At 37.7% G+C, this 22,932-nt stretch overlaps 1 protein-coding gene and 1 long non-coding RNA gene across 4 annotated transcripts; one reads left to right on the forward strand and one right to left on the reverse strand.

Annotated features, from left to right (window-relative positions):
* Nucleotides 1-643: 643 nt before the first annotated feature.
* On the reverse strand, nucleotides 644-9,533 carry LOC125983578 (uncharacterized). 3 transcript variants are annotated; one of them, XR_007486750.2, is made up of 5 exons: nucleotides 9,263-9,533; nucleotides 9,002-9,089; nucleotides 6,989-7,074; nucleotides 6,624-6,763; nucleotides 644-6,215 (listed from the first exon to the last, which is right to left on the reverse strand). It is a non-coding gene; the product is annotated as an uncharacterized lncRNA (long non-coding RNA). The 3 variants fall into 3 exon arrangements; XR_011088359.1 differs by having other exon boundaries at nucleotides 644-5,674; nucleotides 6,127-6,215; nucleotides 6,624-7,074; XR_011088358.1 differs by having other exon boundaries at nucleotides 6,624-7,074.
* A 728-nt stretch (nucleotides 9,534-10,261) lies between these two features.
* Nucleotides 10,262-16,663, forward strand: hoxb9a (homeobox B9a). Its single transcript, XM_049744945.2, has 2 exons — nucleotides 10,262-11,003; nucleotides 14,446-16,663. The coding sequence occupies exons 1-2, from the start codon at nucleotides 10,412-10,414 to the stop codon at nucleotides 14,679-14,681; spliced, it is 828 nt and encodes a 275-aa protein (XP_049600902.1). The 5' UTR covers nucleotides 10,262-10,411; the 3' UTR covers nucleotides 14,682-16,663.
* Nucleotides 16,664-22,932: the final 6,269 nt, after the last annotated feature.

Consider the following 22,932-nt stretch of genomic DNA (forward strand, 5'->3'; position numbering starts at 1 on the left):
AATACGCGATGCGCGGCAAACACGTTCGTGCAATTAGAAAAATTATGCATTTTTATACCTGATAGATTAAAAATTGGACCAACTCGGGAAGTTAGCTCAATTTGACCCAATTTTTGTTGTTCTGCAAAAAAACAAAACAAAACAGTGTGAGATTCAATTTAGGGATTCAATGTAGGGAATGGGATGCATTAAATATTTTTTTCCATTTCATTTCAAATGATGGTGTTAATTCCCTTAAAACTATTAGGTTAAAATTTTGGAAATTTGACCCAGCTTTGGTTTGTTTGACAAAAAATAACCACATTATTGGGCTGTTTTGTAGAAAAGAATGGGTTGTTTTGCTAAATTTTTCACCCAAATTGGGTTGTTTTCAACCTAACATTTGTAAGGGTGCAGTAATCAGACTATAGCCTTTTTCCAAAAACCATTTTATAGAATTTTCATATGTTCACAATATTACTTGAACTATGGACCCTTCCAATGCCCAAGTCATTACAGATAAGCTTCTGTCATCACAAGCAAAACCGAAATAAATAAAAATCTGCATTGCTCTCTACACATTTTCCACAAAGAATTACTCCAGACAACTCACGCTTCCACAACGAAAACCCATTTTGATTAAATAATTACACCAGAGCGATGATTTAGAGTCAAATATGCAAATTTATTGAATAAGGGCCATTTCATTACAAGGAGCACATCTGTTGGCTGATGTCAGTGTTGTAAAATGTGGAACCTAGTGGCTGACTGTACAACTTATAAACCAGGACTTTTATTGTCAGTATACAGTCCAGATGGTCTGCTTTCTTCTTTCCACCTTGAATCACTTCACCGTGGAGCAATCTTCAAAAACATTTCTATTCTATTCTATTCTATTCTATTCTATTCTATTCTATTCTATTCTATTCTATTCTATTCTATTCTATTCTATTCTAATCATTGCCCCGAGAACCAGGTCCCTTGAGTATACTTCATGCTTTAGAAGAGGAATGCAGCACTATGAGATGTTTTTTTTTCTCAAGTTCATGTCCACCAGTGACCACTGCCTTCTTGCACGTGCGTATGTGCACACACACACACGCACGCACACACACCCTACTATTTTACCACCTTTTCCCCCACAGCACCCCTCCTCTTTTGTCTGCATTGCAAACTGTCTTTTTGTTTCCCAGGTTGGACTTTGCTGTTGAACTTGAGACAGACAGACAGCTTGTAAACTCTTAGTAGTCTGGCCCATGTCTAGTCTGGAATGATGTGGAATGGCCTGGAGGGGCTACAGGGGTGGGGGACAAAAGGGCAATGACAAGGACACCGGACCCTGGCTGTCTTCAAAGCGCAAACACACCCGCCGTGATATTCTATGAATATAATTTTGTCAATTTTTTTTTTTTTTGCTGAGACATCAACAGGTGTGGGCTGATACCTGGTGCAAAATTTGGCATTCCTGCCGTTTGCTGGGGCAACATGTTTTCAATTAGTTGGTTCAACAAAATGATATCTTCCTAAATGAAAACATTTTAATTTGGTGGAAATAATTTCATTATGCTCACCAAAAGTTTTTTCTTTGGGTGTACTAGATATTGTAAATAAAGTGACTTACATTGAGCACTAAATTGACTTCTGAGATAACTGATTTCCAGTGTAAGCTATTTAAAATAAGACAACATAGACAAAGTTGTTATCCTTACTATACAAAACACAATTCCAAGTGAAATTTGCATATTCACAAATAAATATAAATACATTTTCTTTACAATAAGATGTACGTGTCTAAACATGGCATTTTGATTAATATTGCGTTTGTGGAATATGAGTTAAGCAGCAAAATTCACCCATTTATATCCTCACCAGTTTTATGAAGCCAAGCCATGATTGTTTGTGACCCGAGACCTGGCAAGTGGAAAAATGGCCGCCCCCATCTGAGATGCATAAAAACAAGTGGATTTTGCCTGTTCAATTCATATTCAACAAACAAAACATAAATCAGAACAGTGTTTCGACTAATTGGGCTGCAAAAAACATGATATTCCAAAGAACATTTTTAGGTTGACGTCCTCTTTAAGAGAACAAACTGGTATCATCAACAAATAGCCATCCCCGCATGTTGTCGCGAGGCGGAGCACCCACCTTGACACAATACATTCATCCAATGGTTGATGCCAAGGCGACCGTATTGAATGAATGTGGAAGCAGGTCCCGTGTTGACAGACACATTGAACGTTTGCCAAACTCGTAAAATAAAGAGCTAAACAGTCAGAATGGCTCCTGCACAAGGGGGTGTTATCGGAAGCGTTGTGCTTTTCTTCTCGCGTTTTGTACCAGGCTAACATATTATATGTGTTGGTGTTATGATTGAAAGACAAATGAGAAAGCACTTATTGTTAATAATATGAGTGAGGGAATCACAAAATTGCAAAATGTTCAAAAATTTGTAGTGAATTAATCTTTTTAAATGTCACTGCGAAAAACTACATATTGATTTTTTTCCCCCTCCTGAATTGGTAACTCATTTTCTTCTATCAAATAGCAGCGGTATGGCTTTTAGTTTCAACATGATTTTCCACAAGTTGCTTCAGTTTACTCTTTTTTGTGTGAACATTTTCTCCCAACCATTGTTTAGGGTCAGAATTTCCTCCGGCAAAGCTGTGCTGAATTCTATTTCAGGTTTTTATGATCACCGTTATGCTATCAGGCTGAGCCCCCACTTAGCCTAATGAGGCTTTGCCTAGTTGTTTTTACTTACTTGTTTACTCAGTAAATGATCTAGTTTTACTTATCTGATTTTGGGTTGATATAAACCGGGCCATGCACTCTTACCAGATGGAAAAACAAGACCTAAGAGCTGAGTAAAAGCAAATCAATCAATCAATCCATCAGTCCGTCCATCCATCGTATTCAACCTCCTACCAAATTGCTTTTCTGTAGATATGAAATGATATGAAGATGAACCCCCACACACTGGACCACATTTAATTCCGCAAATATTACTAAAAAAAACTAATTTAATGCAGCAAACACTACTTGTAGATCAATTCTGTCATGCAATCACTGACAGTTTTTGCATTCTTCCATACTGGCATATTTACATGACGAGACACAGGGTAGGGAGCCAAAGTGAATAGCTTGGGGTATGGTACTGGATTTTATAGACCTCTGAGTAAAAACTTGATCACTTTGAGGTTTGTGTGGGCTTCTTCTCTTCATCTCCCTGAAGATATGACTTATCGTTTTTCATGGACATCTTCTTTTATAGAACCAAGGTCGGCTGATAGGCAGCCAGCGTGTGTTCAGTAGACTTTAATCGCCAGTCTTGGGGCAATAAAAGAGGATGGTGAATTATACAAGTGTAAAACACCCAAGGCTCACGCTTGGTGCGCCTTGAAGACATCGCGGCATTTCAATTAAAACCGCTAGGAATTGTACATCTGGTGTAGATTCATAAATTACTCGTGTTAAACTTGATTAAAATGATAGAACATAAAGCAATTCATTCGTCGTCTCTTGGGGTTTGTTTTTGTTTTTTATGTGGTGTTGTACTGCCACCCTCTGGTGAATGTTTGGCAATGCATAGCAGTATATTTATTGTATTTATTTCCTGTATTTTGGCGCCCTCTAGTGCCAATAAATTGACACTGCAGTTAAAATCTGCCCAGAAATTTTAGATCACACTGATTGTCATTCCATCAGCATTAAAATACGATGTTAAGGGCCTGAATGTTGATTTAAAAACAAGACAGTTTGTATTACTAACAATTGACGTATATTTAATATTGTTGGCAAAGATTGACAATCATAAACATAAATAAACATAAATAAAAAAATAATTGCAAAAAGTAAACTAAAAAAATAACCGGACTAAAAAAAAAAAAAAGGATGTAGATCGTCTCTCCGGTGTCTCTGCAACTCACACTATGTAGCAACCCAGAAAATCCTAGATGACCAAGTTCTATAATCTGTGACAAAATATACATTTATTATATTGTTTATGGGGGAAAGGAGCAGTCATAGCTTATTCTGTAGGGACTTGAGGACCAGATGTTGCCTGACCCTGGACTAAAATATGCAACGAACGCGTGCACGCACACACACACGGAAGTAAAGGGAATTGAAGGTGCCTTCAGTGTTGTAAAACTTTATTACAAACATGGGCCCAGTTGTCATGGTAGCAACTATACCATTCCGAGTGTGTGTGTGTGTGTGAGCATGTATGTGTTTCCAATTACAGAAAGAACATGAATTACAATGTCTGTCTGTCTCCTCTCGCTTACTCTTCGCCCGCTGGCTCTCCACTGTGGCAGCTGTGACTCAGGCAGTTTGATTCCTAATTTTGTAAAATGTTATAAGTTTCATCTTCTGGTAAAATATGCTAAATATTTGTGTTGGAATCAGATAACTCAAGAGATACAATCTCATTCCATTATGAATAACTGGCTTTGTCTAACAATATGAAATTCTCAGTTACAGCTAGAAGCTGTAAATTACACAACAGCGTCACCTGCAGGCACTAAAGGTGAACTGCAACAAGTCGATATAATACTTCTTTGTTTATATGCCGCGTTCACAACACCTTTATCCTGATGGTAAGGGTTAGCAGGGTTTCTTTTAAAATGTACTCCGGTACAGTTAACAGTTACTTGTTAAAATATGTAATTAGTAACTTAATCCAATTGCCATAATATCAAAATAATGTAACTTGAATACTTTTACTTACTACTTTTGAATTACTGTACTCCAATAGCATTGTGTGCTTGTTTCAATATGACATAATATTCCACATATTGAATACATCTTTAATTGTCTGCATATGTGTAAAAGCTTGTGGCATTTTTACTTTCTGAGATAATTGAAGTCAAAACTGCTAGCGGAGGCTAAAATGCCAAATTTGCAGACTAACTGTGGTGGAGGAACAGACAATTAGTATCATACTGTGACGAAAATAATTACCATATTTGAACATGAGAATGGGTGAAATCACTATGATTTAGTATTATTTAGCAAGTGATTTCAAACGGGAATATATTCATGTAGATTGATAAAAATAAAAATATGGAAAGCTAATCATAAACAAGCACACTGTGCACATTTTTATCATGCCATGTGTTAAAAATAGATGCTCTCTTTTGAACTAGCTTCCTCAAGTCAAGACTCAACTCTTTCTTAACCTCTTGTGACCTTGTGATCATCATTTCATCATCACTAGAATGATTTGTGTAGCGAGCTGCGGTGCATTCCTTTAGAAGATAATAAATATGTTCCTCTAAGTACATCAAGGTTTGTGCTACTTGGCCTTCAGCCCCGCATTCAGACACTGAGAAACGTATGGTTTTAATTGGAGCGCAGCAGTGAAATATGGCAGGAGACAGCCTCAACAGAGCCTGCAATCAATTTTCCATTTTGAAGAAAGACAGAGTCATGTTTGTAATCATTGATGGGATGGGGACTTGGGCTGCTTTTGCATCCCGACTCCTGTATTTGCTCCTACGCCTATCCACAAAACTCTTCCCGTCAAAGACATGCACATGCTTCCTTAATCATAAAATGCGAAGGTGGGCAATGTTGTTGGGGTGAGTCCACCACAAAGAACTTCTCAGGTTCTGAACCTTCTGGTTTTGCAAGCTTCATCGTTGGGATATTGTCAAATTGGGAATAATGGCGGAGCATACACTCACACTGACTACAGGAAAAAAAAAAAAGGAAACAAAGTGACAATTAATCTAATAGAAAGGCTTTAAATTTCATCTAATTTAACCACAAATTTAATTAGGTAGATTCAAACAAAACCATTCAATGGAACGTAATGAAATCAATAGCACAATTTTAAACACATGCTGTGTGAATCCGAATCAACTCCATGTGGAGAACTTACTAAAACTGTCTCTGGGAAAAAAATAGACCAATATATCAGTGTGTTAGATTTAGAGTCCACAAATTAACTTGAAGAAACTGATTCCGAGTCACCAAATATCTGGATTTATTAATTTAGAGAATTATCGGTGTGGTTTGTACGACAATGTAACTGTGCTTAAATCAGAGGTAGAAGACAGTGAAGTTTCCATGAGAAGCTTTTGCAGTGTTTTGCCGCTAGCTTAGCACAGAGAGAAGGCGATGATTACCGTAATTTTTTACCTGTATGAGCAGGTGGAAAGGAGAAAGAGATGGGACGATGGGCACTGCTGTCTCCCCAGATTCCATCTCTGGTTGTTTTATTAAACACACTACATATAAAAAACATCATTTCGGTACATTTCTTTTCAACTACACAATTTTCTAGGTGCATTCTCAAATTCATGTGTATGTCTCACCATGTTCAAGTTTTCAAAACAAAATATTAATTCCCTATATAAATTAAAATTCTCCCTGAATGTCGTCATAATCTCATAACATATTGTGTTATTAAATCATACTGACTCACAGTATAACACTAAAAAAATACTTCACTGAAAGTGTCATTCGTGGCAACAAATGTCTTGTTTGTTTAGATGCGCGTCATACAAAATGGCGTCGACACAAACGACAAAAAAGACAAGAGTTAACACCGCTGCTCTAGCACTCAACCGATAGCCATAAATTTAAATATAACATCATAAAAAGAGGTAGCGGGACTTTATATACCATTTACTGACCTGTATGAGCAGGTGGAAAAGAGAAAGAGATGGAACGACGCCGTTGCTTTCTCCTTGGATTGCATCTGGGGACCCACCGGCCGCAAAATCCCGCCTCTTTGCGGGTCATGACCCGGATCCACTTCAACAACTACTTCCTCCTGATATTATTAATTAAAACAAAATTCTTCTCAATCTTAACGCAGTAAAAAATATAATTTTGATACCAGCATGAACGTAAACAACATTATAAATAATCATAAAGAAAATAAATTATATTTTAGTAATTGCTCAAAAAACCTGGTGTCAAGCAGTGTTTGAATACGTGCCAAATTCTTCATACCTAGATTACAATGCTGAGATAAAAAAATATATTAAAAAGCAACCTTTGATAGAACCCAGAATCACCAGTGACTTGCAGTACCATGCCATCTCTGGGTTGCCATGGCCACCTCATCCTGGACATAAACTCCTGAAAATATGATTACATTAAAATTTATCATGCAAAGTACATTGAGATTATGGTCATTTGCATAACATGAAATCATGTAATTAAGTTATTAAAACAACTAAATAATAACATGGATAAATGGGGCGCTAAAAAGGAAAAACAAATACAGATTTTCGTTTGCTGCATATACCTCGTAATGGATAAGTGTTATCTTTGCTATGTCATTTGTTTTTTAGTCAAATCAAGATCTCTCTCTCTCTCTCTCTCTCTCTCTCTCTCTCTCTCTCTCTCTCTCTCTCTCTCTCTCTCTCTCTCTCTCTCTCTTTTATTTGTGAACTTTTGAATTTGGCGATGAAATAAATAAAATAAGAAGGTGACTGATACCTATAAAGGCAGCTGATGGGAATTTTGCTGCCGAGAAATAATGGTAAGAATTACATCAGTTTAACAGTTTTGCTTTCACCAAAAGGGGTCAGGATATTATCTTTTTAGAACGACGTTATCTTGGTTTATTGTTTCGATTATTCTGTAGTTTAAAATGTTCATAATGCCAAACATCTTAACCGCAACAAGTTTTGCTTTAACGTGAAGCGGTTGAAAGAGGTTGCATTTGAGCACGTCAAAATTAAGGGAGTTTTTTTTGTTTTCACGAGTGGGTGTATAGTTAATGTTTCTAATTTTAAAGCCTCTTTATCTTTAATTACTTGTTGTGTCGTTTATTTTTATTGAATGGAGAAATATATGTAATCACCCAGCTTCTAGGGTCGGTCCAATTTTTAACCCAAATTGAATTTTTAACACAGTATTTTTTAAGGGTGTGTATATCAGCTGGACGTGTGTTTTATTCAGACCTACTAAAATATATTTTCGCCCCTAAACTCTCACGACAGCTACTTCCTATAAAAACAACGCAATCAAAGCTATTGATTCAAAATGCCAAAATCTAAATTGGCCGTGATCATTTTTCCTGCTTTTGTCTTTGTTCTTAGGCCGTATAATTCCACGTCTTGAGATTGGGCCAGCACGCATCATTAATAAAATAAAATTGTAACAAAACGGGAGAAAAATACGATAATTAGTTCAATTATATATTTAGTGTGTCACATTCAAATCTTCATAAAAACTGCAGGCATTTTTAAACACGTTTGAAAGTGCACATTAATTGTAATCGATAATAATTAAGTTGACATTATTAATCAAAATCAGTATAGGTAATATCAAGCCACTTTTTTATGGAATGTCTGGTCGTTTTTGTATTGAATATTGATTCACTCGTTTTTGTATTGTTTTCGCACTTCCGATTGTGTGCGTGTGTTCGTGTGTGTAAACGTGGGCGTGTGCATAAATGCGCATTGTGTGTTGTGCATGAATGCACGTTTGTGTGTGTGCGGGGCGCGGACGTGTATGCTGAAGATTTTATTTTATAATACTGGCTATATAAAATTTGTTTTCAAAATCATATTCATGACGCATATCCGGAACAACAACAACAACAACAACAACAACAATAACAATAATAATAATAATAATAATAATAATAATAATAATAATAATAATAATAATAATAATAATAATATATTCACCTCACTCAGACTCCTATTACGACCCGGATTAATGAAAAATTGAATTTGCTAGGCCTAAAGTTCATATTTAATATTGAGACCAAGCTCATAAACACGACGGAAAACAAAGACAGAGGAGCATGCAGTGCAGCCAACTTCCGTGTCGTACATTTTGGACCAATATCTTTTTCCCGATCGCATTATACCTTCTTTCCTCGCTCAGAAAAGAAAAGCACATTTTCTTATCACATATAAGGGCAAATAATGAACAATTGTTCGAATGTCTATGTGTTTAGCTCTCTGGAAGCTCCAGTCGAGGTGGAAACTTAAATTGGATGGACAGATGCAACGAATTAAATCTCAAAACGATCAAAGCCGAAACTTACTTATAAGAAGCTTATTTGCGTGTCCACTGGTGCTTCTGCTCCAAGGCATGCGTGCCCTCTTCGATTCCCATCATTCCCCTTTGCAGTTCTGAAAGCATACCTCACCCTCATAAATAATAATAAATAACCACGATGGTACAACGAGAGATGCAGAGCTCGGCATCGCTTGCAAATGAAAGCCAGACATTAGATTCCCTGCACTGATTAGCAGCCTGTCAAGAATTCAAGAATGTTATTGTGTCAGAAATAACAATAACTTACACTGTCGTTTAATAAGAGGTCAGCACCAAGTCCAGAATCAAGTCGACTCAATGCTCCGATCTGTTGCATGTCCAAAACAACAGACTTGCATCCCTTGAATGTGACTCTCAGTAAGGGTGCGCTTCTTTTTTCTTTTTATCTGTTCCACAGGGAAGTTAATTTCCCGCAAACTCCCATGGAGGTCCCGCACCCAAAAGGTGTTGTTAACTCGGAGCAGCCTGACCGCTGAGTGAGATGTGCTCTTTCTCGAGCAGAAATAAGGCTGCAACATTCCCAGTAGTGTTTACAGTCTGCACTAGTGCAAGTCATATATCAGCTCTATAAAACCTTAAGCAGTCGCCATGATTTTTATTATGGTTTAAACGCACTAAAAAAAAAAAAAAAATAGTTGAAGTAGCGGGTTGCAGGCAAGGGCATGACCACGTGGCCTGGCTTAATGGTGCTCGTTAACAAAAATGACTGTTAATGTGCCAATAAAACAATGGCAGGGGATTTTGAAATGGTGATGTGAAATGTCGAAGACGTGTGGGTATAGAAAAAAAATGTTGTGGGCAAAAAAAAAAAAACTCCACTATAATGTCAAGTTGAATTTGTAATGCGTATTGTGAGTACATTCCTGTTTATTTGGATATAAATGAATAGGGAAAAATATGCTATTGTTCCTATTATTATTATTATTTTAGAAATACGCAATAGGCTTATTTATTTTCCACCATCACCCTCATTCAGTCCAAAGTTTTTTTTTTCTACACCGTGATAAGATGAACGGGCAAGTGAAGCTATTACGATCTAAACATGGGAATCTATGCAGGATTCAAGAAGGCGATCTATTAGAGGGGGATGTGAAAGGGCTTGATTTACGCTCCAGCGAAGCTTTAACCCTTTGTCGACATTGGCCAATCGGTTTCTCTGAAAATGAAGGCTGCAACACTTGTTTCGCTATTGCGAGCAAGTTGCTTCGAAAGAAAGAAAGGGGGGCGGGGGGGTAGAGCGGGTGAGGCAGAGAAGGGGGGCAGAGAGAGAGAGAGAGAGCGAGAGAGAAGTAGCAAAGGGCAGATGATGAGAAGAGGGAAAGAGAAAATCTCCTAATGTCTATCTTCTTGTTCTCCATTTAGTGAACTCGTAGTGTTTCACAGATAATGTCCGAGAATGTCTATTTCTGGGACTCTGAGCAACTATTACGTGGATTCTATTATAAGTCAAGACAGCGATGAACTCCCGACCCCGGCTCATTTTCCCAGTGTCCAATATTCCGGCTCCAGCTCCGCCGCCGCTGCAGCAGCGGGTGGAAGACAACCCGGCTCGGCAGCCGCATCGGAGCATCCGCTCCCCGAGTCATATCCATCCTGCAGCTTCCAGCCCAAACCTGCGCTTTTCTCATCACCCTGGAGTCCATTCAGTCCGCACCACCATGGCGCGAGCGGTCTTCCGACCGTCTACCACCCTTACATACCGACACAACACGTCCCTTCCACGGACACTCGCTACCTCCGATCGTGGTTGGAATGCGCGCCGCGCGGCTCCGACTGCTTCCCGGGTGGGGGTCAGAGCAGCCAGGTCAAACTGGAGCCCCAGATCAGCCATCCTGGTGTGGAAACTCCACCCAAAATTGGCCAGCTGCAGAGCGCTACATACATCCTGGAATCCCGATCGGCGCCACCGGCCGTGATCACCGGTGTGGGTTTTGGAGAAAATAACGACTCTTGCGAGGGGAGCGAAGACAAAGAGGGCCTAGATCAAAGTAAGTTATTAGGGCAGGAAATAGCACTTTGGAGAAAGACACACGATGATTGGGGAGAGCGATTGTAAATGCTTTTAATGCTGCTGTAAAACAAGAACAAAGAGCTGGAGAGCCCAAGTCACTTTGCGCTGTTCAACCATTACAGCCACTAAAGTCCAAGATAGGATAGTTGGTCCAGTCAGTGTAAATGACTTTAATTGAACTGGACTCTAATTGATATGTTTATTTTGTGATTTTATTAACACCGAGTCCAATTGTGACCAAAAAAAATGGGGTGTTCATTGTGCCACTTTATAAATCCCTAACTTCTTAAAATAGAATGTAGTGTTAGTTTAAGATCTATAATTAATACATATACACAACGTATTATGTAATATCCTGGTTTGTTGCGGTTCTTTCTGTCTGTCACACTCTCTTTCACCTATAGCACTAAATCTTGGACAAAGTAAATATACATAAGGTCCTTAGAAATAATAAGTCTTTCACTACCATGAATGGATTTTTATTGGTGTTGTTATTGTTATTGATGGTTTTAAACCTGACTGAATCTTTGAGCTTCATCCTGTGGAGTTCGTAAATAATTTTGTTCAAATATTTGTGTCTTTATCCCAAATTACATGTATTTACAAAATCAACAAATTCAGACCATTAGACAAATTGAATTTTAAAATGGGAAATTTCAAAGTCATGTTTTCTAGATGCTTTACAATAATTAGGATTATTGTTATTATTTATTGTGGTAGTAGTATTGGTAGTCTAAAAGGGCAATTCCTTGATTCCGCAGAATGCGATTTGGGGTTCAACGCAAACCTTTCCTGATCTGTGGAATTTTCATTTTCTTGCCATGTTTGCGCGGTTACTATGCTTTCCCGCACATTTCCAAAACATGTATATATTAAGTCAACTGAAGACTCTAAATTGTCCATATTATGTGAATGTCAGCATGAACACTTGTTTTTTCCCTGCAACTAACTAGTCCGAGTAAAAAAAAAAAAAAATTGTTGGATTAAGTATTGGGAGCTTAACCAAAGAAAAGTCTGGAAACTGAATTGGGTTTGATACAGTATTTGTTCAAGGCAGACTGGTTTTAAATCACTGTCTGCTTTTTGATCCATGTTATGATAATAACATTTTCACTAAACCCCCTTCTGGGTTTTGGCTTCCTCTACGAATTTTGAACAATGAACACATCAGTTGGAGGTCAAAGATGGCTCTGTTTTCTACATTATTTTTCCAAATGGCCTTATTATTGGTGGATCTCAAAATATCTAATGACACACTGGATGGGGCCCCCTGCAGAAGTGTCAGTAATTTGCAATACTTTAAGTGTACAGAACGGTTTATATACATGCATATGTACAGTAAACACATATTTCCTATACATAATGTATCTAAATATAATTCATCCCACATTAGATCTCTTTGGTCAACTTGCGGCTGTTTTGCCCTGGTTTGTGGAACGGTTTGACATTTTGGAGAAGATGCTTATTATCTTTATTTCTGCAATGCAAGCAAGTCACCACTACTGTCGTATACGTAGCAATTGCCAGCAGCTGCTTGGCTGAATTCAAAAGTAAACCGACTTGATGAACATACTTTTATGAACATATCAGTTGTTATTCTTCTAGCACGTTTAAAACCGATAATATAATAAGTGTGACTTTGGTTGGATGATGGTTGGAGTCAGTTTTTGCAAAAACTGTTCTTTAAGACTATGATGTGTTCCAAAATAACATTGCATCAGTCAAATCTGTCATAAACCGAAAAGTCCCTGTAGTTTTTTCTAGGTGTTATTTATTGTCAAGGTATAGCTTTAGTGATTTCCCGAAGGTGTAGAACTTCTCAAAATGTCCACTATACGTGTAGAGCAAACCATAAGGAGAAAAGCTACCTTTCAATACAGCAACACTAATTAAATTGAACAGATTATTTTCACATTATTGGTGCTGGGCAACCATCCAGAATAAACTCCAATATTACACTTCAATCTTTGTACTGCTGTTACTGTTGCCGGCAGAGCTGGGAAAAATTATTACCTCTGAAGTTTATTAAGTTATCACAGGGTGAAGAACCCCATTAATTGGCGTGCTGCTGTTGGTGGTTGGCTGAAATGTACAAAAGGGGAGGGAGCAGGGGGGAAAAAATACGACAGAGAAATGTAATAACGTGCCTTGGGATATATGGGGGGTCAATTTCTGGAACTATTAGGGTGAAATTGCAAGCGGCGGGGAGAAAGAGGCGAGAGATGGGATGCGATATTAATCCGATGGGCGATGCGGTCACTGTTTCCATGCAAGCTGCATTCATCATGGTGGACACGCGCAGGAAAAGACACATTGGTCAGCAATTGAATTTTTCATGTTGCACAGCCAAAGGCTATAGCAGGCTACTTTATGAGAGTATCAGTCCTTCCATCTATGTGTCTGTCCGTGCTGGACGACTACAAGAAACTCAAGACAGGACTAGTGCATCACCAATCCACATATTCTTCCTGTCTACATTTTTTTTTTCCATTGGTCATAATCTTTACTATCCTATCATCCTCAAAAGGATCCTCAAGATGGTTCCGTCATCCTGGATGACAGAACGGTCGTGGCACAGCTTACACACTAATGGATTGTTCTAGAAGTGATTATACACGACTGTAAAGCACCCACTTTAGCGAGGGACACAAGTACCGCACACCTCGGTTGTGTCATCCATCTTCTCCTCACCTCCCTACGAGGCATTATTTTCCCTGAGAAGAAATCGATAGCTTACGTTTGGGCCGTGTTGGAGGAAATTGATTACGCAGCGATTTGAGGATGTATTAACTGATGATGGCCACTATAACTAACTGTTGGGGAAAAGTGGGGAAGTATAACATGTAGGGAAGATAACAGGGCTCAATGATTTTTTTTTTGTGGAGATTACGTTTTAATTTGTTTAAAGACATTCTGGCTGTTAAGGTGAATTCTTTTTTTAATGCTTTACCTTGCTTTCATCTTGCCAGTAATTAATCTAGCCTTCAAAATACTTTATTTTTATTTATTTTAATAAATATTTTATCATTTCCAAATAGACTGCATTATTTTACAATTTTTTTTTTTTAAAGAGGAACTTTTTTTTTATTTTAAATAGAAAAATCAGAGTGAGCAGCTACTTCTCAGTAGGTCCTAATATTATTTTTTCAAGATTGTTAATGACAAAATATGATCCATTATATTTTGACAGATATCAAAAGGAAGACATTAAAAAGCACTTTGGGACTTATGTGTTTAATTGAAGCATCAATTTGGATGCAGTGGTCCTCAAGTGGTGTCAAATAAAACAACCACAGATATCTTTATTGGAAATGTGACCCCCTATTGTGCAGTATGTGTTCCATCTTCAAGTTCTCGATATCGATTTTCAGCATTAGTTAATATAATTTTTTTAAAAAGCATCTTTGTTCTTCCTCCAGATGACCCCTCCGCCAACTGGTTACATGCACGTTCCTCCAGAAAGAAGAGATGCCCTTATACCAAATATCAGACGCTGGAGCTGGAGAAGGAATTCCTATTCAACATGTATCTGACGCGCGATAGGCGTCATGAAGTGGCCAGAGCGCTCAATCTAACCGAGAGGCAGGTCAAGATCTGGTTCCAAAACCGGAGGATGAAAATGAAGAAGCAGAGCAAGGATCAACCCAAGGATTAAATAACGGGATCCTGTACACGCACTTAAAATTACCATGCAGACGGACTCGGTCCACGCACGCACCCCCCCTCCCCCCACACGTCAGTCCATGTATGTATTTAGCTATACATAACCTGCAACCTCAAAAGGAAATGAGAAAACGCATTACTGCTGATTCCATTCTGTTGAATTCCCACCAATGATTGTTGTGTTCCTTGCAACGCGCTTTACGGGAGATCAAGTCTTCCATGATGTAAATTGGATTTATTATCTTCTTGGAAATTGACGGGTATACACCACTATCCTCACGGGCAGACGTTGTTTTGTTTTGGACTTGCACTTTTTTGTTATTTACTGTCGTGTCACTCGCATCAGCGTGCACGAGGTGCTGAAAGCAGTAATTCCCGTGGTCATTAACAACACAGATACACACCCGGACACACACTATATTGCCCGTAATCTTTTGCACGTAATCTTTTCCTTTTTTTTTTTTATGGCCTAATTCAATTAGTATGGACCCGGTGGCACACATTAATACAAATTCTCCGGTTTGGTCTTAGTAATGATCAAATTGAAAGTGTTAAATACAACGGGCAAGTCGGAAAGCTGTTATAAATTTGATCTTATCGATTTTTTCTTTTTCATTTCCTTAAATTATGAATTATTGATGTTTTATTAGTTGGCAAAAATAATCTCTTTGTTGCTGTGTGTCTTCCCTGGCTTCATATGTAAGGGCTGTAATGTTTTAGTCCAGTTGATTTCAGAATAACAAAGAAATCGTACGTAAATAATAACAATAATCTTTAGGAAAGGCTCTCTATTTTTATACAGTTGATACGATAGCCGTCTGCTATGCAAGTAATTTCAAAATAACAGAAGCAAGGGCCAATACATTGAAAGAATATTTCTCAATCACTGTATCATTGTTATTCTTCTGATAATGTCATCGCTCGGGGTTGTATAAGTCAACATCATTCAACAAAACATACACTAGGTTTATGTACAGTTTTATTGATCTGAGAGTTGATGAAAAAGGCCATGTTAGAAGGTCATCTTGTTTTATGATATTTGAAGTGTCGTCGTATTTAAATGGCGTGCGCTGGCAGTTTTATGGGCCGACCATAAACAAGACATCGGTGTTGAATGCGAGCCTCTTGTCCAATACAAATCTTTGCGCTTTATACAGACACTTGATGCACAGCGTCACATATCCTATTTCAGGTTCAAATGTTTACATTGTTTGCGCATGCCTCAAATCATTCTTAAATTTTAATTTACTCTTTGTAAATGGCGACATTTTCCAGAGGAGAATGCTTGAAAACAATAAGCTGTTTAAGAATGTAAAAAATGTTTCTAATTTATTGTACGTAACTTGTCTTTTTTGAGAATGACTACAATTGGCTAAATCTAAAATTTCAATTTTTTTTATGTCTTTGTGATTCTATATATCTGTTCTTGAGTCGCTCATGCACCAACGACAACAAATATTGTTTCACCTTTTTTTCTTAAAATTGGCTGTTCTCGTCCAGATATTTCATTGCATGGCAAATTTTGAGAAACACATGACTGGGTGACACGATACTATTTTTTTTTTCCTTTTGGTGTCACTTCAGAATTACGTTGTGCAGAGTGAGCCAAACACCCAGGGCAGAGCAAAAAAGTTGGGCACCGTACTAACATTGTTGTCAAGTAGGGTGTCCTGAAATATCTTCCTGAGGGCCAAAAATGAGCCCCCGAGCTGCATGTTTGACACCTCTGATCTTGCGCATACTTTCAATTATTATTTCCTTTGTCATATTTACACTCCCTGTTACGATTGAAGGGCAACGTTTACACTTTTTGATAAATATGGATTTACTACGATTGCAGCAAGTTGACAAGCGTCCTGCCTAAACATGGAGTTCTAAAAGTCCCTTCATGAATGTTATGTCTCTCTTTTTTCAGTGCTGTCACTTGTTTCGCTAATGCTGGATTTGAATTTCTATTAAAGAGATTTAATTACGGCATTAATGTTTCCTTTGATTGTCTTGCATTCTGCTAATTTTACTATACAGGCCGATGTGAAATGGGAAGAGTAGATTCTTCAGAAGCCATGCAATTGCTTTGTTGCAAATTGCAAAACTGTTCAATTTCAGTTCCTCGCCAATCACCACTTTCAATTGATTTCTATGGGAAGAAACGAGAATGAGCGAGGGAAAAAACTACAAACGGTTGGAAGTGAGGGGGGAAGGAGAAGATGAACCCGCATGTGTTTAAAATATGTGTCTCCTCGGTTGCTCGCTGGAGTTTAAAGGAGAGGGGCGTCTGTGTGGCTGCAACACCAAAAGACTGTCATAAAGCCATAAACGACGCAACCCCCACACGCAGATGATCGGCACATTCATTCGAGGTATCGTCACTCTTATTGGGATCCTGGGGAGGGAACTGAGGTCGCCTCTGTCTTGGCTTCTGAATTCGGAAGACCTCATCGCTCGGGAGAAAGCGCAAACGTTCATATCTGACATTGTTGATGAATGGATTTTTAATCTTATTTAGATTCTTATTCGTAACTGGAATAGTATGATTACATAATTTGGAAATTATGAGGCAAAACATTTTTCACCAAATAGCAGGGTAAAAGCAATTGCGCAGGAAAATATCTTCTACTGAATAATTATAATATTTGTTAGAGAGTCCGAGCTTGTTTGCTTCCCTTGGGCACGCTCCTTAGCTTGCTTTCCTCTGTGCAAATTGGTTCTTCTTTGTAATACTTGTAATTAGAACCTCAAATTGTCTGAGAGAGTAATCAAATGTAAAATGAATAAATTTTAAAGCATTACTTTAGAGGACAGATCAAAATTTATTTTTATTTGACAAGCACATGAGAATAAATTCTTTAATTTCTGTAAACCTTTCAGTCAAGTGCAATTAAAAGCGATATATACATTTAAACTTTTTTTTTTTTTTACTTTTTAAAAATGGTTAATTGACATTCATCTCAGTTCACAATGAGCTATTCTCCTCTCAGACAGGACATGACCCCTAACCACATAAAAGATGAAAACTACTACTCTACTTTTAGTTGTGCCCTCTGGTGGAGAAGATAATCACAATGTGAAAACTTACCCTTGGGACAAACCCCGGTCTCCACAGCATTACCACAAAATATTTTCATAATTATGGGCTGTTGCAAATGTGATTTTCGAAAGTGCAAACACACAAATATAATTTTCTAACACATTGATTTAATGTTCCAATGATGCTAAAATGAGGATGCTCGAGTGAAAGACGTGCAAAGCTAACATTTATATTAAAAACGAATATTTTAACCAAGAATTACTCACGCAACTTTTTTGTTTTGTCTTGGGTATTGAGGTGGACCACCTGGGGGTCATATTTAGGACACATTTTTTAGTGGTTCTAAGCAAAACCAAATAAGAACCAGTTATTGGTTCATTATTGAACTCATTAATCCCTTAAAAATCCAAATTCATATTGGCGCTATATGGGACCGGGATTAAAAACAACCTAATTTGGGTTAAAAATCGGACTGACCCAGAAGTTGGGTCAAATTGATAATGTAAAGTAGTGTGCATGAGTGATGTCATCATATCAACACGATCATTAAAACCGCCTAATCTCAAACTAACGCTTTGTTATTTTCCACAAGCCGTTTTTCACACCATTTCAACTTCCTGGGTCGGTTCTATTTTCAACCCAGCATTTTTAAGGTTGCAGGTGAGTTGAATCATCAATCCGTCCTTCTTTCCTCAGCGTAATAGTAAAACTGTTCAAACAACCGTTGTCATTTATATCATATATACGTGTGTGTGCGTACAACAATGTTACCGAACAACACCGACTTTGTGTAACCCACAATGTAAGGCTTGACCAATGAAGCTGCAGCCTTTGAGGAGATTTGCTTCGGTCCCAACAAAGCTATCCCATAAACCATCTGTGCACAGGACAGCAGATGATTGTGATACTTCACTGAGGTCTATAGCAGGGTCGGGGTTTCATTAAATCCAGACAGCCTTTACTCTACAGCTGCAGGCCTCCCTCCAGCCTGAGAACGCTGACTGCAAGCTGCTTCACCCCACACTGTGTGTATGTGTGTGTGAGGGGTGGTTTGCTTTGACACATGGCACAGTAAATCTAACAGAATGCAGCCTCTCACAACAATACACATTCATTTTGAATTAATAGGTAAGTTGTTGCTATGAAGACAGTCCGAAAAGCGTAAAGAGATGCTTTGTGGGTATCCAAGGGGAGAAGAGGTCACTATATATACGCATATATATATATATATATAGTAATCCCTCGTTTATCGCGGATAATTGGTTCCAAAAACCACCCGCGATAAGTGAAATCCGCGAAGTACGGCTAACGGGTTAGCGGAAAGATGCTAATTCGCGAGCGTGCTAACACGCGAAAACGGACTTCTAATGGAATGTAAACTAACATTTGGAGCAATACTACATTGTCCTAAAGGTTAGACACATGTTTCCTCAATTTAGAAGTTTTATTTTGACTTTTAAATGTTTTTTTAATTTGGAAAAAAAATCCGCGATGTAGTGAAGCCGCGATAAACGAAATGCGAAGTAGCGAGGGATCACTGTATATATATATATATATATATATAAATGTTTTGTCGTGATTGTTTTTTTAAATGCAATATAATGTAATATACATTAATGATGTCATCATATGAAAACAATCATTATAACCGCCTTAAGCATTATGTCCATCAGTTGCATGCTTTATCATAATTGGGTAAATCTGAAAAGGTCCACTTATTATAATCCGAGTTCTTCAAAATAGATATTTTCACCAAGGCCTGCATGACCCAATACGTCTTTAGTTGATTTTCACTTTCCCAAATCAATCTCTCTCTGTGTGTCTACAGATAACGAGTCTTTCTCTGCTTCCCGAACTCCTTTACGATTCAGCATCAATAATTCAACAAGCATAGAATATCCCTCTTCTTCAGACCTTTATGTGTTACAATTGGTTGTAAGATCCCAATCATCCCATCCACCATTCGAGACACTGCTGGCTGCTCTGCACATGTTACAGCTGCAGTGAAATAGACAGAGGAAGTGGTTGTAACACCATCAAACACAACAGCACATGTTTCAGACCCCCCACATAGTGCGACCTAAACAAATTCATGTGTAATAATGCTACGATTATAACACGTGGACAACAGTGTAGTTTGTTTTAATTCCAGGTTTATTATGCACTAACAATGTTGATATTTTTGTTTTGCGATTGTGTTGTTATCACTAATGCATGATTGTATTTTCTTGTTTGACAGGGATAGTCTCTTATTTAGTCCAGAAGAGTGCATTTTAAAACAGTGATGATGTGGTTGCCCTTGTCTGACTTTGTTGCATGCAGCGTGGATTTAGTTCCCATCAGTGTCGTGTAAATTGTTGTTTTCTATTTGTGCCCTGACATTGACTGGCAACCCTCCTTTCACCCGAAATGAAGTTTCCTGCAAGCCTACAGTAAATATTGCAAAATGTGTCATGTTTCAAAGCTCCTTTAAAAAAAAAAAAATCCCAAGAGTATTCATTTATGTGTGTGGAAAAGATTATAGGTTGAATAAATCTTGTGGTGGTCGCTCTTTTGAAAACAACAGCATGAAGCTCCACGTTGAGCTTTTGAAATGGATTCATTCATATAAACAAATCTCATTTTTGTCACCCAAAGAAACTAATTTTATCTTTGTTTATACAAACCGTGTTTTAGCACGTTAAGTAATTTATTGTTAAATACGTTTAAAATATTATCAGTGGTTATATTTACAATATAATAATATATCTCCCTTGACTCATAAAGCTCTGGCATATTTTGGCTCTCTTCTCACCGCATCATTTTGCACACTTGCTATTTTCAAACACGGAAACAAACAGGGGGAGAAGGAAGTGCAGCACGCACCAGGGTTCTGGAAAAGAAGGGGGGGGGGGGGTGTATGAAGGTGACGAGGGATGCAGCATTGGATGGTTGGAAGAAGCCGCCGCCGACTGTCGTAAAAAACAGTAAGACGGCAAAGAAGAGCAAGAGAGCAGAGAGAAAGGGAATTCAATGCGGTGTGCCGCAATAAAATGATATGACGGCAATAAAAGTTTATAGCGTATAAATTTCTGAAGGTTAAGAACTAAACGGCTGTAAAGCAAACACGCCGAGAGAAAGGGGAAGGCGGCAGTATGGAGACAGACACACTGAAAGTATTAGCGAGAACGCAGAACCCCCCAAAATTTATTTGGATGATGAGATTGATGGAAGGAAACAAGTGAATGATGTCACATGTTTTACCTAAGAATTGCGTGTTTATTTTTTTATTATGAATGAGCCAATTCTGTTACGTGCTGAATTTTGGATTAAAGGGGAGGAAAGAACTCCTTCTTCTTCTCCTCTTCCTTTGAAAGGGGAGTTTTATGGTTTTGCTGCCGTTTGCCTCTATGGGGATATCTTTGCGTTGCTGTGTTGAGTCTCCCGTCCTACTTCCCTTTGTCTTCCTCAGTTGCATCCTTACAGCATGGGTCATAAAATCCCCCCCCACAAAGAAAAACACCCAAGACGGTAGCGCTCACACACACACACATATATACCTACACGCACACGTATACGCGCATACGCGCAGGCGAGCGTGCATGCGCGCACGCGTGCAAATATGCACGCACGAGATAATCGAATGACTTTAAAAAAATCTGGGTTTTGATTGACATTTGATTTAAAATAAATACGATTATCATCTGTTTTGTGTTGCTGTATTGCTTTAACTAAATATATATTTAAAATGAATTTTCAACAACTATTTTAACAACGCAGTTATAGTTAACATTAATGTTATTGTTTTTTATTAATATAAATAGTTTTACCATGAGATATTTCCATGTTGTTAATTTTATTTAGGACTACAATAGACAGTATATTATATTGATTTGATAGCTATTGATAACATATGTACTCATACTTGAAAATATATGCTATAACGTGTGGATAATTCTCTAAAATAAATCTAACCATTTCAAACACAAAACTCATCATTTTTATTCTTACATGTTCAACATTTTAATTTAGATAACTTGCATTCCGTATTTGCTAAGCACCAGTTTTTCTTCTTCAGTTTGACTCCCCAAGTGCATCAGCTGCAGGATAAAAGCACACATTTCAACGAATAAAATAAAAAAAATCTACAGAAATGGTCGAGGCCTGTCTCTGCCTTCACCCAGATCAGCTGGGATTGGCTATACTCCTAAAGCTTCCATGAATATATAAAGAATATAAGCGTAGGAAAATTCTAGTGATGTACGACTATAGTATTAGTAGTGGTAGTAAAACTATAAAAATATAATAATAATAATAATAATAACAATAAGAATAATAACAATAACAATAACAATAACAATAACAATAATAATAATAATAATAACATTTCATCTAATTTTAGAATTTTATATCATCATTTTTCATTGAAATATTTTTATCAGTAATAATGAATGTGATGAACTGATTTGTCTTTTTCTCTTGGGTTCCCAGTCACTATTGTAAACACTTCTTGGAGCACAGTTTTTTGGAGCCGTGTATGTAATGTGTAGAATTAAACTGAGCCTGCACGCATACCTAGTGTAGGGCTCTAACTTTAAAGGCCACTTGATGGCGCTCTTGCACCGTTGTTAGACCTTAAGAGCCATACTGCTCACAGGCTGACTGGTGAACGTGCAAACACACCATTCGCCATCTTACGTTCAGAATGTGTTTTAAAAAAATATTAATAATAATATTGTTATTATTGATTTAGGAATAGTGTGAATTGGTTAACTTGTCAATGGGCATATGCAAGTATGATGTACAGAGGCAACAAGCACAATATATTTTCCATAGATTTATTTTCCATAAAAACAAATGGTTGTCTAAAAGGAGCTGAAGGTGCAGTAAATGCGGGAATATAAAATGGCCATATTGTTTCCGTAGTGTATTTGAGGTTTGTGTACAATGTGCTTAATTGATACACATATAGGAGAAGCAAACTAACAAATAGCTACATCGATTTTCTCCAAATACTTGCAAATAGTGGCGGCTACCTCTCGTGTTTGAACATATTGGGTATAGATACTTGTTTTATAGGAAATGAAAACAGCAGACTCTAAAAACAAGTGAACTTAACCATTTGATGTGTTAAATGCGGTGCAATGAACTTTGGCCAGTCTGAGTAATAGATGTGAAAATACTGCTGGACTCTTTGTGAAATCTAGCGTATATTAATGTGATTTATACAGTGGCC

This window comes from Syngnathus scovelli, chromosome 16 (assembly GCF_024217435.2).
Source record: "Syngnathus scovelli strain Florida chromosome 16, RoL_Ssco_1.2, whole genome shotgun sequence".
NCBI lineage: Eukaryota > Metazoa > Chordata > Actinopteri > Syngnathiformes > Syngnathidae > Syngnathus > Syngnathus scovelli.